This window comes from Camelus bactrianus, chromosome 21, assembly GCF_048773025.1.
Source record: "Camelus bactrianus isolate YW-2024 breed Bactrian camel chromosome 21, ASM4877302v1, whole genome shotgun sequence".
Classification (NCBI taxonomy): Eukaryota; Metazoa; Chordata; class Mammalia; order Artiodactyla; family Camelidae; genus Camelus; species Camelus bactrianus.
In genome coordinates, this window is record NC_133559.1 from 10764050 (window position 1) to 10782481 (window position 18432).

General features: G+C 39.0%; 1 protein-coding gene across 1 annotated transcript; it reads right to left on the reverse strand.

Annotated features, from left to right (window-relative positions):
- Positions 1-3858: 3858 nt before the first annotated feature.
- CRP (C-reactive protein) lies at positions 3859-9624 on the reverse strand. Its single transcript, XM_074349657.1, is given in 5 exon segments — positions 3859-4206; positions 4208-4525; positions 4528-7010; positions 8688-8814; positions 9468-9624. Coding segments are annotated over 3 exon segments (549 nt in total). The 5' UTR covers positions 4687-7010; positions 8688-8814; positions 9468-9624; the 3' UTR covers positions 3859-4134.
- Between the last annotated feature and the right edge of the window lie 8808 nt (positions 9625-18432).

Here is an 18432-nt window from a genome sequence, read left to right on the forward strand (position 1 = left end):
TTCCTTTCTCTCTGTTCTTTTGAAGTAAGCCTGCTGCTAAGCTGTGAAAGCTGCACCCACCTGCCCACACTGATCCTGCTCCTTTTACTCCCTGTAGGACCAACACCTACCAGATCACAGTATCTTCCTTTCCTTTTCCATTTCCTGTTGTTTTGACTGTAGAATAAAGCCTATCCTATAAGTTGACTTCATCCTCCCTGAATTTCTGATTTTCTCCTAAAACTCCAAGTGAGACATCTCTGCCCACATGTCAAATTCTGAAGCTCCTCACCCTCTCACTGCCATCTTCATTCTGTGACAGAGCAAACCTGTCCCTCTGCAGCCACAAGTTTTCCAGGCACAGACTTTTCAAATGTTCCCCTTGTCCCTTAAGTTTATAATAATTTTCGTGATTTTTTTTCCCCCACCTCAAGCTGACACATGGGTCCCAGAGTGAGAGTCTTCCTTCTTTCATATCTATTTAGTGGTAGATTCCTTCAACCTGCTGGGTCTCTGATGCAGAGCCTGGGTCTCTAAAATCCACAGTTGTGGGCCAGCTAGCAATATTATTAGTAAATCATAGATAACATGCATTGAGCACTAGCTCTGTGCCAGTGAAGTAGGCCCTATATTATCCCCATTTTAAAGATGAGGAAATCTGAAGAATACAGCATTTTAAGTAATTTTCTCAAGGTTACACACCATTAGGAGATAGAACCAAGATCTGAGTTCAGTCGATCTGTTATCTTAAACCCTGTTTGAAAGGTCATGGGAAAGCAGAAGGGAGACTTTTAAGAAACTGCAAGTGAGCTAAACTGAGACAGGAGGGAAGGGGGCAGGGCACAAACATTAAAAGAATGACATACAATTGAGGATACAACATAAACTGGTTAAAACTCCATTAGGCCCAAGATGGCAGGAGATTTGACTTCCATTAGAGACCTTGAGCCCCATTATACGTTCATTGTAACACATTAGCATGCTAAATGGTACAGGCACCATGACAGTTCCAAGCGTGTCCGTAAAAAGCCAAAAAGTAGGCAGTGGCCCAATTGCTGGGAGTCCCTGCTCTTTCCCCAAAGTAGTTGGAACAGTCCTTCTGCTTGTTAGCATATGAAGTTACCAAGCCCATAAAAACTAACCACCCCCACACGTCTTGGTGGCTGTCACTTTCCTAGACAATCCCATGCTCTAAGTATGCCTCTCACCTCTTGAAATGGCCTGCATTCTGCCTATGGAATGTGTATCTACTTTTACTTTAAACTAAACACCCCCACCCCCATGCCTCATGGCCTCTCTGGCCTTCTGAGGCGGTTCACACCCTTTCTGTGGAGTGTGCATCTCCCTGAATAAACTTGCACTTTACTGTGGCTCACGTTTGAATTCCTTCCTGCACAAAGCCAAGGACCTTCACTTGCCTGGGCTCATCCTAGGGACTTGACCAAGACCCAGGATACAGCCATCCTCTTGTACCCCATTTTCCTGCAACATCTTTTCACAGTGTACAGATTATACCTTCAATAGTTCCTCTTTTGACCTTGAACATGAGTAAAGTACATTGAGAGGGAGGGAATCTATTTCTGCCTATCAGCTCTTGGCACCCACGGTGCAAAGGCCAAAGATTTGAGGCACCAGGACTCAGTTTGTTTTGAGGTGAATGTGCCCCAGCTCCTAGGGAACAATTTTTAGAGTTGGATCTCATGGATAAGCCTGCACTGGTTCCCAGTGTAACCTGGTCCGTAATATTAGCAGACCCTTTGTGCTGTCTGTGAGAGGTTGTCCACTACTCTGTTGCTGCTCTAACAAGCCTGACGTCTGCTCAGCCTTACGTCCTGCTGCTTGCAGGTGGGGAACCACAAAGTATAGCTCTCAAAAAGAAGCTTCCTGTTAGAACTCTGAGGGGACAATCTCATCTCTTCTCCTGTGGGTTCTAATAAAGAAACTGAGATTCATAATAGCATTATTCACAATAGCCAAGACATGGAAGCAACCTAAATGTCATCAACAGATGATTGGATAAAGAAGCTGTGGTATATATATACACAATGGAATGCTACTCAGCCATAAAAAAGAATGAGATAATGCCATTTGCAGCAACATGGATAGACCTAGAAATTATCCTATTTAGTGAAGTAAGTCAGAGAAAGACAAATTATCATATGATATCACTTGTATATGGAATCTAAAAAATGATACAAATGAACTTATTTACAAAACAGAAACAGACTCACAGAGAAAACAAACTATGGTTACCAAAGCAGGAATGAGTTACTGGGTCATTCTACTGAGAGAAAAATGAAGGCTCAAATTATCTGAAAATGTGTACCTATGAAAGTCTGAGACAGTTGGCAGAAATTGGTGGAGATGAGGGTTATTTAAAATGAGAGTTGTAGGATGTCAAGTCTGGGGATGCATGAATAGAAACTCCTAATAGAAGCATCAGTCCACCAGCCAGCTAGCTTCAATGGTTAGGGAATCTAAGTGTGGCCAGATAAGTAGGAAGGGAACTCAGAGAACTCACCTCTCACTATGTTAGAACAAACAGGAGGACTGAAATGTACTAAACTATAAAAGAAAATTATTTAAAACATATAAAAGATTTACTTCATAGAAGATTAATCACAGGAATATTTAGAAAATTTCAGCCAGCAACAGCATTAAAATGGTAAACAAATTGAAGAAAACAGACTTGATGAAAGTTTAAAACAAAAACTAAATTTAAGACAACTCAAAGCACTGCAGAATTTTAAATGACATTAGAAATTAGATCCCAATATGCCAAACGAAAAACAAAAATCACTTGTAGTGGAGCAATATTTGCCATCCCACAGTGTTTCTTTGTCATGTGGATTATTTCAAGCTGAAAATAACCAAGGCCTAAAAGACTCTGGAAGAAACTTTGAACTGCCCCCTAACTACCTAAAAGAATTTAGATAGAGGGTCTGTTCCCAGAATAGAGCTATCACCAGAGATGTTGGCAAAGAACATGGGCTAGGTGTGGAGGGGAAACTCTGCAGGGTCGAGAGATCAGAGTCCACCCTGTGTCCCATGACTCTGGCCCAGCCAACACTGGTTTACCAAACATTTGCTTTTCCATCTCCATGTGAATTGTCTTCCTCCCCTTTGAAGTCCCAAACCACTACCCTCAACATCCTCTTTTGTCACTAGCTGAAGATGATAAGGTGAGGATTTGGGCCATTTTGGCAAGTTTCTCAGTTTTTGAGGTCCTCACAGGTATACATGATATTAAACTTTTGTTTGATTTTCTCCTGTTAATCTGTCTCATGTCAGTTTAATTCTTAGATCAGCCAGAAGAACCTAGAAGCGTAGAGGGAAAAATCCTTCCTCCCTAATGCTAATATGAAGGATAGGTTTGAATAAATAAAAGCTCAAAATATAAAGATAAAGGACACAAATAAAAGTTATCTGGTGATGGTAAATGAGAAGAAAAAAATAGATATTTTACATTATGAAAATTAGTGATCCTGAAGAAAAAAATTGAACAAATTAAACAGAAACAACAACAAAACATTTCTTTTTAGATCTTTGAATATTCAAATTGAAAGGATTAAAGATAATTTTAATATATAATGACCACATCCTAATGGTGGGGCAGAAAGCTGAAAAAATTCCATTTCTGTATTCTTTAGATAATTCAACACAATAAATGGGACGGGTGTTCCTATAAAGGGAAATGAAAATTTTGGCAGGACTACAGTTAAATACATGCAATCTTTTAGGGGGAAAAAAAAGCTGGTTCACTTGCTCTTAAACACACATTAAAATGCAATCCAGCTGAGTGCTGGAATCACTTGGAGAGCTTTAAAAGACATTGATGCTTGAATTTCACCCTTCAAAAATCGGATTTAATTGGCCTGGGGTGTAGCCTGGTAATTCTGATGTGCAGCCATGTATATAAGACCCTCTGCTCACACTGTCCCACGTGCTGATGGACAAAGAGCAGAAAAAGGAGAGGGACAAATACAGTCCCCCCAGGGCACAAGAGCCCAGTGTGTAGGACAGTAGAGCATTGGAGCCAGAGACAAGGCTAAGGTGTAACCCCCAGGAAGCAACTTTATGATTCACAAAAGGGCCTCAGGGCCATAGCTGGTGCTTGAAAAGCATCTCACTATGTGTTTTATACTTCAGTGCCCGTCAGTTCAGGACATTAGGACTGAAGGTCCCACCAGCATACACAGTGCCAATCTCTTCCGGTGACAACACATAGTTCCCACATGTTCACATCTCCGATGTCTCCCACCAAAGACTGGCTTTTATCAAAGCCCCCAGCGAATTCATCCTGCTCCTGCCCCAGGATGATGCTTGCCTCTGTCCCCAAAGAGTATCCTCTCTTCGTACTTCTCCTCACCATGGGCTTCCCATCCACCCAGAGTTCTGTAATCCCTGAGGCGGACTCCCAGATCACACAGAAGTGCATTGGTGCAGGAGAACTCTCAGGAGGCTTGAAAAAGACAGGAGCTCCACCCACAGATACCCTGTACATGCTCATCTTTATTTTGAAGAGGAGAATCTCATTATATTTTTGTGTGTGTGTGTGGCGTAAGAGAAAAGGCTGTAGTCATGGGTCAGGTCGGTATAGACATGTAGGCACACGGTAAAGGCCTTGAGTGGCTTAGTTAGCTGCGCAGTCAGCGTCACAAAGGAATTATTTGACTCTTTGGGGAACACAAAGGCTTTTGTGTGCATGTCTGTAGGATAAAAAACAGAGGGAAAATGTCAGCAGTGGAGCTTTGTTAAAAAACAAAATTCATCTGAATAAATTTAAAGATTTAATTGTCTTTATTCAACAATTCATGAATTGGGCAACATTCCATCTAGCAGATAGAAAGGAACTTTGAAGAGCTGTACAGAATGAAAGCCTTTTATAGATAGAAGAAGGTGGGAAGAGGAAGTTTCTAGCAAAGAGTGGATTATTTCAGGCAAGGTCAAGTTCCTTTGCGGAAAGAGAGGGGTCTTACTGGGTGTATTACCTCTTTAGCTCTGGCCTGGTAATTCCAGACTGACAGGTTACAAATCACAATCCTGGGAGAGGCTGAAACTGCATTTAGGTTGGTTATTACATCTTGATTTGCTGACATGGGGCTTAACACAAGAGGCTCCATTTGGGGCCTACTGTCTCTCTATTTTTTTAAACAATTCCACCCTTTTCATCAGCCTGAGAGATACGATCAAAATTTAAGGCATTAGCCCCACTCTCAGCTACAGCTCTGTAGTTCTTGCATCTTTCGCTGATTCTGTGCAATATTCACAGGTCATGATGAGCTTTTTGCTGAATCTCCATGATATTCACAGGTCATGCCTTCAGGTTGACAATTTTCAGTTGGTCATTTTCTTCATTCCTTTTCTGATGTTCCAGCATAGGGAGAGCATTTTCTTGACGGTTGGCATCTGCAAACGTGCATTTAAAGCTTTTGAGAGAATACAGCATGCCAGAGAGACTACTACGATTATTACAAGCAGGATTACTGCAGATGTTTGCAGTGTGCACTGGAGCCCTGGTCCCCAAGACCCAAACCAATCAAAATCAAACAAGTCAAAGAAAGACCCCATTGAAAGGGTCACCTTTTTAAGCCAAGTGACTTGCTCAGTGGTCTTTTGTAGCTGAGTCTCAACTCCCCAGAGTGTTAATCCAGGTGCAGCAGGTGGCATTGACTGCAGCACAGACACCGCATTGCTCAGCTAAAAGATAGTCAAGATCTGTCCTATTATCAAGAACAACTTTGGCCAGAGAGTCTAGGGATTTTTGTTGGACAGCTGTTGCTTTAGCAGTGAACTCTGCAGTATTTTCAAGAGTTAAGGAGGGGTTTCCGATTATAGCCTCATTTGTATTCATTCCTAACCAGGGATGTTAGGACCTGCCAAAGGAAGCAAATTCTGAATCATGAATGCCTCCTGGTAAGTTCTTTCTAACCCGATGATGTAAATTCAGAGAAGTTGACCAATAAGTTGTATCAGTTTGTTTGCGGATAGTTAGGGGCACAGTAAGATAACCTAAGAAGCTTTGCCCAGTTATATGCCAGGCATCTAGGCATTTGTAGGCTCAAGGAGAATGACAACCACCAAAGACAAAGATAAATCATCCTTTCAGGGCACAGAGCACTCCCGCTAAGTTGGCACTAGCATCATGGACAGATCAGAGTTTTTGATGACAAATCCAGCAGTCCAAAAGATTACTCCTCTTAGCAATGGCCTGGGAAATATGGATGATGACATTATCTTTCTAGGCCAATGTCAGAGTGAAAGGATGAAAGAGAAGAAGCAAGGGTTTCATGTTTAGTTGCAGCATGAAGTCTTGATCCAGTGTTTGGGTGGAAGCAATCTATATCAATGTCGGCTGTTTATCTTCCTCCTCGATTTGATTTTGATGTCTCTTAGCTGGTGTGCAGGACCAGGAGTCAAATGGAGCCAACTTTGACTTTGAAAAGTGTACCTAAGGTTCAAGTCCCTGAATTTTGATTACTATTTGGGTAATGAGGAGGATCATGAGTTCCTTCCAAAGAGATTCAAGGGCAGTCTTTGTTCTTAGTGATTCCAAATCAGAATGGGAGAAAATTGGAAACATTCATTTGGAGATTCATAGCTAAATTCTTCAGGAAAATAGAAGAACTGAGGATTCAGTCCAATTTGCAGATATATAATAAAACTTCAAAGACAATTAAGGATTAGAACTTAATATCTACAAACATGCACACATAACTTTTCTCTGTATAAACCCCCATTTTTTATCAAAGATAATCACAGTAAAACTAGCTGGTTTACATTAAACTTGGCCTGATTATTTACATAAATGCAGCAAGAATGGCAATTGACCATATGAACTCTTTTGAAGACTGCTCTGTTGGAACTTTGTAAGCAGAGTACCAGACCAGTTTTTCCAAAGGGTTTTATTGACTCCATTAAGTCCACCTTCCTTAATGCTGTCTGGTCATATCGGAGCTTATGTGTGTCTCTCTCAAATATGACATTTCAGTCAAAGCCTCGGTAATATAACCAGTGTTTCCAATTGTATCCTGTTATAGGGAGAACAGATTCTTATTGAATTTATGTAAATGACTAACTGTAATACCATGAAAAGAATATTCAAGAATTTTCAAATTCTGGAGGGATCAGGTAGAGAGGAAAAGTAAATGTTTCATCTTTGTTTACAAAGGTATACTTTGCCAAATTGCTTTAGGTCATAGATAGCTTAAGAAAAAGGTTTCCTGGAATCTTGAAAAACAAAATATTAAGGAACCAGCAATGTTTCAAACAAAAAGTCATGCAAAATTTTAATCATCCTCCTTAATTCATTCAGTCCCATGTAATTAATATTTGTCCTGCTCGAATGCAGCTTTTCCATTAATTCTGTAAATTCTTACTCAATTCAGTTTTATGGTCTTAAAGTTATCAGAAACCTGTGCTTGTCAAAGCCCTTTTCACTAATCTTCTCAAAGATGAAGCACATTTGCAGAAACACTTTTGCAAAAGCATCTGAGTAAAACAATAACTGTCTGTAAATGACAAAAGACTTTAAAATGCCCATGGTTAAAGATCTATTGAGAGCTCATTATAATGGAATTGACAAGGAAATTTGGCTATTTCTGTGACACGCAACATATTAAGATAATAACTGGAATTAATGGCTGATAATCATTATACCAGGATATATCAGATTTCTAGGAATTTTACACAGTTTTGAAAAATGTATAACATACACTTGTACAAATACAATATAAAGAAGGCTTAGTATTGCTTCTTATTTGCCAATGCTTCCAATGTAATTTAACATATCAAGGAAGTCTAATTTGTTTACCATATCCCTTTTTATAAAAAGGAAAGAGAACAATTCTTTTGAGATTGTCCAGGGGTCCTCTGGAATATCCAAAAGTTAGTTTGAGGTTAAATAGACTTCATTTAGAAATTGATTTGGGGGAAGATTGTCAAAAATATCAAAGGGTTTTAATGCCCTTGGTCAAATAGGATCATAGGTCTTTGCAAAACAATACTTAGTTATCCACTTAACCATAATGACAATTAAAGACTTCAAAGGCAGATACAGAAAGTTAAAGAGTTGTAAAGAAGAACATAGCTCTTTTAATAGAGAATACTCAGCTTTCTTATCTAATCAAAAGACATGATAAAGATAGCACAGAAAATTATTTTGAAGACACAGAATCTTTGTCTTCTAGGCAATTACTTTAGAGGTAAGAAAAAAATCTTCTACAATCTCTTATCAAGAGCAGACCACTAGTTCAATAAAACTTTATTGTTTAAAAAAAAAAGAAAGCCAGATTCTAATTTTGTACTTGCTTACTTTTGATATTAAAATTCACTCACTCAAATAAATTCATTCCCATCTTAGCCAGTCTTGACCATGCATAAAATTCCTTACTAAAGATTCCTTTTCCACAGATCTTCTACAACTTTCTTCCTTACATTCAGATTTTGTCCTGTTTTTTCTGTTCCCCATTCTGAAATAACTAGCCTCTCTTTAGAACAAAATTACTTTTATTTTCCTTCAACAAAATGCTTTTCCATTCCTCTAATACTTTCTTTTACTTTTAAAAACACATCTTATTTTCTTTACATATGGAGATGTGTACCTCATTATTTCTAGTAGTTTTAATCACATATATTAGAATTTTCTAACCTTAGAGAACTTAATTTTTAGTGAAATAAAGAAGTAACAATTGTGAACTGTCTTTTACCTTAGCATTTTGTGGCATGGCAAATTTATAAATTCTTTCTGTAGTTTTTAGAAACGTGCTTTCTCATAGTAGATTTCTCCATGTGGCACAAAACATGTTTACTAATAGAACCAAATATCTCGTTCTTCTGTAAAAGGAAGCCCAAAGGGGAAAAACCTATGTTCAGTAATTAATATTTCAGTATTTTATACCTTTTTCCCACTTGCATCTATTTAATTCACTTGTTCTCAACAATTATGTTTAAATTATTCATGAAAATTTCATCATATCAAGTTATTTTTCTTTCTGAGAAATTTTGAAACAGATAACATGAACTTATTTGACTAGTAAACCCAGGTAGAATAAAAGTTGTATGTTAGCAATATTTTCAATGTTGATAACTCTGAAGACATAACTCTGTAGACATTTTAATTAAACTGACAAGCTTAAATTAGCACTAAAATTGAATATTTTCCCAGATTGTGTGAACTTGAAAAGCATTTGAGTTAGTTTCTATTATATTTCAGAAAATTTTAAGTTATTTAAGTGCTTAATTTTCTTTAAGCCAATTAAAAAGAGCTCTTTAACAAATTAATTTTTGGCAGTACTATCCAGAGGTAGAAAAATATCATACATCTACCACACACATACATAAAGACACACGTGAGAGATGCAAACAGAGACTTTATAGCTTTCGTGATAATATTACTGTCACTAACGAGATACAATAATACAAAATTCACTAGTTACAAATAAAGTTGGATCCAAGTTGTTATGGTCGACTGAGTAAGTTAAGGTTACCTGCTCAGATGGCTTTCACTAATATTTGCGGCAAAGACACTCAAAAGATTTTTCATTCATCTAAGTTCCAAATGACTTCTTCCTCTTTTGTTTTCCCCCTGAGAAGAATTACCTCCCTGGAGTTTGTACTTTAAGGAGATGGCCTAGATAAGAATTCCTAGAGAAGAGCAGGAAGAACTTATTTATGTCTCATAAGCACAGGGAAAGAAAGCAAGTTCCTCCAAGAAGAACTTTGTTTCTTAAAGTGAAAATTTTTGTAATACTTTACAAGCTTTTTGAGATACATAGAGGAAGTTTTGGGATTGGTAAAAAGAATAGGTGGATTTTGAACTGTTTCTGGAGAAGATAAGAGCAAGTTGCTTTTAATTACTCAAAGAATTGTGTTGCAGCCTAAAGGGTACCAAGGGGCTGATCCTGCCATTGAATCTGATTATCTTCCATTTGTATCCCCCACCCCATGTATATAGTTTCATTTTAGCCGATGGGAAAAGTCCTGATAACTTAAAAGATATCCTTTTAAATATCTTGTCAGTTTTTAGCCAAGACAAATAAGTAAATATTTCTGACAGTATTGAACAACCTCTTGGATCAAGAGGGGTCCCCCAAAGAGGGTTCAAGAAATATTTTATTCCCCTCTACACCTGGCTACAGACAGAGATCTGGGAGAGCTGACTCTGATAAGAATTCTCACCTTCTGCCAGTCTTCCCATGATCCCCTCTGCAGGTTCCAGTGTCTACCAGAATTTGGCAATGTTCTTAATTAATTTTAATTTTAGTTTCCCCTTGGATATGTAAAATAATAACATAATGATTCAACAGAAAAATCCCTCAGAGTCTCATCAACTCTAGGAGAGACCTATACGGGTGCCTCCATTGAAAGTAGACACGGGTTTCTGTAAGGCCACTTTTGCCTACAGTTATGTTAAGACAATTCAGACAGAGGATTAGTAGGCTCTGAGTACTTAGAGGAAGATAAAGAGGAACAGTGGGAATCACATCAGTCTTAGACTTTTAGGTAATTCTTGTGTCTTTGATTTTTCATTAGCCTTTTGCAACAAATTTTTTCAATGGAAGCTGTTTTGGAATTTTGAAGCCTTTTGGAGGCTTCCGCATGCCAATTAAAACAGGACTCCTATTCTACTTGTTTAATTTGGGAGTCCTTGCTTTCAAGTGCACATCTAATTGGAACATTCCCCATGATGGCCATTGTAATTCTAGATTGTTTTTAGTAAAATTTTGCCATTTTGTAGGTATTTACAGTACTTCCAGTTCACAGACATAAAATAAGCAGGTGTGCCAGAAGGTGGCATGCTCAACTCTTTTGAGTTCAAGGATTCCTTTTTTCCTTCTTTTTTTTTCCTAGCTAAGCCTTTGAGTCCCTCAGAGCCAAGCTAATACCTAAAAGCAATGTGCTGCTAGGTTGGAGATTGTGTGATGTTTTACAGTGTACCTTGTTGCATGGAAATTTTCTTGAGGTTGGCAGCTAATCTAGCATCAATCTCACCTGTTCCCCTGTTCCATGACCAGTTTGTCCTAAATGGGAGTGTTAGATTTAGATGGTGAGCCCTCTAACAGATTTTTAAGTGCCTGGCCATGCTCACCAATTTTGTAGCTGCTTTTTTTTTTTTTTTAAGCTTCTAAGATTCCCATTAGCAATAGCTTTTATTTACTAGACCCAGTCCAGCTGAAGTTGGACCCAGTCTGATCCCAAACCCAGTCCAATTTTTCGGTTGGACCCAGTCCTACTCCATCTGGTAGCCACCAGCCATTCCCAATATGGAATTTGGGGAGTGCGGGAAGGACTGAACCAGCAGACCCCAAAGAATGGGGCTGCAGACTGGGGTTCCGCACGACAGAGAACTCAGAGACCGAGCCATGGATCGTTCCTAATGTGGAATCTGAGGACAAAACTAAGGGTGGAGATTTCCAAGCAAATAAGGAAGTGACTGGCAAGCCAATTAGATCAGGAGCTTGAAGCAAAGAGCAGAACTCAGAACACAGAGGAACTTACCCAGGGACCTATTGAAAAAGGCAGAACTAAGAAAGGTCCACAGGGACCACTCCCACGTTTGTCATCTCAGAAGCTGTTGGAAATCCTCTTCAGGTTCTGTCACCGATGCCAAATCTGTTAAATTAAGTCAAATTGAACTGAGTGAATTTAAAGATCTAATTGGCTTTAAATTCAATGATTCATGAATGGCAGCATCCCATCTAGCAGACAGAAAGGAGTTTCAAAGAACTGTACCAAATGAAAGACTTTTATAGACAGAAAGGGGTGGGAAGAGGAATTTTCTAGCAAAGAGTGGATTGTTTCAGGCAAAGTCACCTTTCTGTAGGGGAAGAAAGGGTCTTATCAGGTAGATTACCTCACAAGTCCTGACCAAGTAAATCCAGATTGACTGGTTAAAGGTCACACTTCGGGGAGAGGCTGACGCTGCAATTAGGTTAGGTATGCTGATGTGGGGCTTAGCATAAGTGACTCCATTTTGGGCCTGTTGTCTCTGAGAGACTGGGTTTAGAAACCACAGCCTGCCCTCTTTCCCAGACTACAACCACTCTCCGATACTGGCCATGTTCCCTAATTTGGCTTTGCCCAGGAAACTCTGATGCAAGAGCCCAAATGCCATCTGAAGCAGTGCCAAACTGTCTGGAAAAAAGCACTAGGGAGGCTAATGACAACCAAGAAACACCGTGGCAGCTTCTGCGTGTTGCTTCCCTGCAGTCACTGCACCCAGAATCTGGTTTACCCTCCTGGCAAGAGCAGCCGTGGCTGAACTCTCCCGGGCTTGGACATCTGAGATGGCTCTGACCTAGGTCTGCCCCACTCTGACCTTATATGTGCAGTAGTCAGGTCTCAGCTGATGGGTAAATGATTTTCCAAAATTGCTCCTTGGAGCCATGAATCAAAGCTCTAAGAGCAAATAAACCAAGACAAATCACAAGATCAATATGGGTTATTTATTAGCAACTCCATGGTGCCTACCGGTGCTCCAACATCTCTGTGTGGCAGTGCTTGGTAAATTAAAACAGTCACATTCTGTGAATTCTCCATTCTGGAGAAATTTATAAAAAAGTAAGAGAGCTTTTACTGACAAAGGCAACCATAACACCACTTAGGATAGTGGAAAATTAGAAAACTTGGGCATGTTTAAGTAAATTGTATACATCTACATCCCCTAAATAGAATGGATAGTCATTTAAAGTGTTGGTTGTGAATTTTATGCTACAACATGCAAAAATGCTTATAGTACTGTAATATGGGAAAAAATAACATATTTGTGTATACACTATTTTTTTAAGAGAAGTAACTCATTTAGAAAAATATCTATTAGGAATACTCCCCAAAAGTCAGTGTTCTTATCATGGTAATAAAACTATGAAGGATATTTTTCTCTCCTTAACAACATTTCCATAATGTGGTTATATTGCTTTTAAAATATAGTGTGTGTGTGTGTGTGTGTGTAATTAAGAAGTAAGGAAAGAGAGAATAGAATAAAATAGCCCTTGAAGTTCCAAAAGCTACTGTTTCTCTTTGTGAATAGGACACCCAGTCTGTGGCTATTTGTCTTTAATCCCAAAACATTACAATTTCATGTAAAGAGAATCTTGAGCTTTTTCATCATGAGTTTTCCCATTGCTATTCAATAAGAAATTGATAATAGACATTTCTTATGTGACTGGAAGAACTGACTGACATATGGATAGCATATTCTAAGCACAAAGAGAAAAGAACTCTTACAAATGATAGTACATTTCTGGAAAGTCTTATTTTTAAATGATGCATAGTTAAATTTTCTTTTTAATAACCCTTTCCTAAACTCTTTGCATCTTATTTTTAAAATATAAGACTGGCTTAAAGTAATTGCTTCAGAAGCTTTTCTCTTCTTACTCTAACCATTTGCCCGATTAAAGATACATGCATAACTTGAACAGGAAATATATTATATACATAATTGGTAATATATTGGGACAAGGAAGGAAAGTGTTTTGCCAGGACCCAAACTGCCTTCTTGTTAGCATTGGGTTTCTCAAGTAAGTCAAAAGAATGCAGCTACTATGGGTAGACTCTTTGGAAATGTTATTGATTTCAAGGAGCATACCACATTATCAGAACTGTCTCCATAATGGATATTCTGAACGAGGCTGAAAACTGAAAAAGAAAGAGAGGCAGAGAGACAAAGAGATAGGGAGAGTGAGAGCTAAGGCAATTGAGAAGAGAAAGAGAAGAGAAAGAGAATTTGAGAGACCTTCCCCATGAACCATTTCACAAGTCACCTCTGGTTCCAGTAATCTGTCCAGGCAACACTGTAACTGCTCATACCATAAGACAGAGTATTGAGTGAACTTTATCAGAAGAGAGGTGTAATAAATCAGCTTGCCGTGTGATGTTTTCCCTTACCTCAGATATGTTTGCTTGGGGATCCTCTCCTCTCTCTCTCTCTCTCTTTTTTTTAACAGCTTATGATGCTCTGGTGAAAATACTTAAGGATCTCAGCTTTTCTAGACATCTTGACACTTTGGTGTCTCCCTGACATAAAGCCCTCGTAGATCAGACAAACACCTCAAATTGAAGAAACCCCAAGTATCACCTGGGGATAAAGAAAAGCATTCCAAGACAGAGTGTTTGTTATCACAGCGCAGCTGTATTGAATAAATAAGAGCATGATAAACATAGAACTATCACTTTATTTTAAAGCAAGGGACGCATTGGTCAGAAACAGCCATGCATCCTGTCAGAAACAACAGTAGTCTTTTCTAAGCTATTACTCAGCCTAGAACAGTGGATCCCGAAGCTGCACTGTTGGAGACTTGGCTGCACATTGTACTCAACTAAGGAGCTTTAAAAATACTGATGCCTGGCTTTCAAAACCAGAGAATCTGCTGTCATGATCTGGGGTGTGACCTGGGCAACTGGGTTTTTAAAAGCTCCCCAGGTGATTATAATATTAGTATCTAAAGTTGAGAATCGCTATCCTAAAGGATTTCTCATACAATTCCATGCCTTTGATGAATGCTTCCTGGAACATGAAATTATGTCTAAGGGCATACCTAACAGTGGAAGAGGTAGGGGCTTCCAAGTCAAAGAAGAACTTTGACAGTGTGTTAAGGACATAATCTGCCTAATGTTATGTTGACTAGGAGGCTGGAGAGGATTTTTATGTGCAAGTCTCAAACATACAATAACAAAGTGAGAAGTTGGGATATTGCCAGTGCTCCCCAAATGGTAGTTAACATGCTGGATATATGACATCCTGGAATGTCTTCCCCATGAGAAAACATGCATGATCCCCATACTCTCCCTCTTCCACTAGGGGTATAAGTACAGTGGATGAACTTTTATTGCATGTGGCAATAGAAAACAGTGGTTAGAAGCACGGGCTTCTGTAGTCAGACCACCTAGGTTCAGTCCTTTCTCTGGGCAAATTAGTTAACCTCTATAGACTTCAGTTTCCTCATCTGTAAAACAAGGACTTAACCTCATAGGTTTGTCACTAAACAAATAAATATACATAAAGGGCTTAATGCATGGGATATGGTAAGAGCTCAGTACGTGTAAGGTATTTTTAAGACTGCCTGTGATCTGCCCTCCCTGTGTGATTAAGCAATTACCTCCCTGAGAGTGGTGATGTAAACTTAGGAGATCACTTATCTGTGTGTATTAAAGGACTCAGTTACCAGGGGGAAAGAGGGTAGGGAGGGATAAATTGAGAGTTTGGGATTTGTAGATACAAACTACTATATATAAAACAGGTAAACAACAAGGTCCTACTTTATAGCACAGGGAACTATATTCAATACCTTGTAATTACCTATAGTAAAAAAGAATATGGAAAGGAATAAAAATATATGTGTGTATAAATGAATCACTATGCTGTACATCAGAAATTTACACAACATTATAAATCAACTATACTTCTAAATAAATAAATTAAATAAAATAAATAAACTGACTGACTGACTGACTGACTCAAGGTAGAGGGAATGACACTGAATGAGTCCTCAGATAATGCACCAGAGGTAGGCTAAAGGGATAACCTGAGTCAAGATGTGCTAGGTCCTTCTTTAAAGATCACCACCTGCCTTCAAGCTTATTAGAGAGCCAGGTATGTCTCCCAAACAGGACATCTGAACTGTCGGGAAGATACTAAAGTAATGGTCCTAAAAGCATTGGGCAAAAGAGCTTGTGAATTGTGGATTCCTGGGCTCTAACTCCAGAGAGCCTAACTTAGTAGGTCTGGGGTCAATGAATCCACACTTAAAATAAACACCTCAGGTGATGATGCTTGTAATCAGCAGACCACAATTTAAGAATCACTGGAGCAGGAAATCTATGAAATTTGTGCTAGGAATCTGAATTTTCTGAAGAGAAGGGCTAGAAAGCCCACCTAATCCACTTTCTGTTACAGGGGAAGCGAAAGGATGCATAGAAAAGATGGAGGTGAAGAACCACAAGGAAGGAGCCCAGGTGAGTCATGCCAACCCACCTGAGACTAGAGGTTGGTTATCTTAGGATGAAGTTATTCAGAAATCAATACAGCATTTCTCTTCTTTCCCTGGGATTCTCTGAAATTTCCTCTGAAATTGATACTTTGGAAACCTGAGTATTGGGTATTGTTGTTGATCGTGTTGTTGTTTTAATGATCTGGAGTTACTTGCTTTTTTTCTTTTTTCTTTTTTTTTTTTGGTCTATCCTTGATTCTCTGGAGCACATGAAACTTGAGGATAGTGAAAAGCTTAAGGAAAAAAATCACAGACTTGTCATCCTACCTAATCCATTTCCATCAGGCCCAGCTTCACTTCTGAGGCAGCCTGCAGTCTCTGCTCCAGGCCCTGAACAGACCACAGGGAAGGTGCTTCTCCACTCATCTGGCTGGAGACCATGCAAGGCTTGTCACCCTGACTGAGGAGGCAGTATTTCTCCCTGACACACAGGGAGGTTTAAGTGCCTGATCTGCACATCACCATGTTGCATCCCATGCTAAGGTGCTCACACTTAGGCCTGCAGGCCTGGACCTGAAGACCTAGCTCATATTCTTGTACCAAACACGGCTGTTTTCAGTCCCTGAAGGGAAGTGTGCTGTCAGGTAGCAGCATCCAGCATTTCCCCGTGGTTTTACATTTACAATCTCTGACGTGTGTGATGGGTCTGCCCACTTCTATTTGGACTGTAAATGTACTACAGGATCTCTTCAGGGGCTGGGCTACTGCCCCTGTCACACCTGAGCTTCATTTCATTGATGGACGTGTAGAAATCCATTCTCCTACCCTCTCTGAAGAAACATTTATTGTCTACTGTGCATATGCCCTCTGTATAATTTACCTCACTTTTCTCAAGGAAGTCTTGTACAGTAGTTTTCACTGTAGGTTTTATATATCATTTGGTCTGTCTTTATAAATTCTGCCTTAATACCTAATTTTATGTCTGAATAAACTGAATGCAAAATCCCTGCTATAGATGAAATCCAGGGCTAATAACATAACTTTATTAACATCAGCTAGAAGTGGCCTCACTGGACAATTGATCTGACTCTCCATTTACTGTGAAAAAGAATTGCTTTAGAACCAAGTCACCCAAACCAAAATCATCCTCTTTGGCAGTTGTCATCAAACATTTAATTAAATGATGTCAAACAATTCTATATAGTACAATACACCAGTTACCTTGGGATATATTTTCTAACAAGATTACATTGAAGTATCTACCAGTAAGCGAAGTTGTTTAATTTAAACATTCTAGGAATGCTTTATTGAAATTTTTTAATGTTCACTGAATGCAAATACCAGCTTTAAAATTTTTTCCTAGCTAAAATTATTAGGGCCAGAGGCCATCCACTAAACTATGTGTAGTAAGGTACCAGTAATTGAATTCTTAGAAAAATATTAACTCAGTCCACATCCCTGGGGATTTGGGATGGTCTTCTATAATTAAGACATATCTCCTGACTGGATTCTTTAGCTATAAAAAAGTGTCAACCCTCTCCTGCTTAGCTGCATGTCAGGGTGTATAGATCTGCCCTAATTAGACAACAGAGAAGATTGGCACTCACTTGTTTGCCCAAGAATGTATCCTTTACTTCTGTGCTTCCAAATGGTTATCAAAGTCAATTAGTGGAATCAATATTCATAATTCAGATTCATAAATTGATCCTCCTAATATTCTAAACTTAATTTTTAGCAAATCAGACCCTTCAATTACTGTCAACCCAGACCAATTCCCCAAAATAGTATTTCGATAGTATGTAATGATCCTGTGTTTAGGGATATCATACAGAACTGCCTAATAGTAATAATCTTACTTGATTCTTTTTAACAACTCTTTGAGCTAATTACTATTATTTCTTCCCACTTTACAAGTGAGAAAACTGAGACATAAAGAGGTTATGTTCCCTAAGGTCACACAGACAGTAGGTTGTAAAGCCAGGATTTGAACCTAGGCAGTCTGACCCCAGAACTAGTCTACCATATGCCTTTCCTAAACTATTCGATATACAGGGAGCCCCCTATCTTACACTTGGATGTGACCTCTGTGGAGTAACTTCAATAGCTCACCTAGTCCTGAGAGGCCGTGGTGAAGGACATCTCTGAAAGAAAGCAGCAGCCATCATCTTTGAGGGACCCTTTTCTACAAGGGACTCAAGCAGCCTGGGAAAGTGTATTCTAGTCATTGAGCCTGACAGCAGATTCTTGGATCTCAATGATCTTTAGTTTTTGTTCCTCAAACTGGAGTGATGATAAAATGAGAGTTTTAAACCCCCACACCTGGCCTCACTTGAATTACCAGCCATCACAAAAGAGGGGCCTGTCAGAGAGAATACCTACTGGAGGTTCTAGAAGAGGTTCAGTGCCATAGCTATGTTATCACAGGACAGGTAAGGAATGGTTGGTCTGAACCCACAGGGACTTGATTTCCAAGAATCGTTAGAGTAGTTAGTCACCACTTTAAATGCAACCATCAGACAACAGC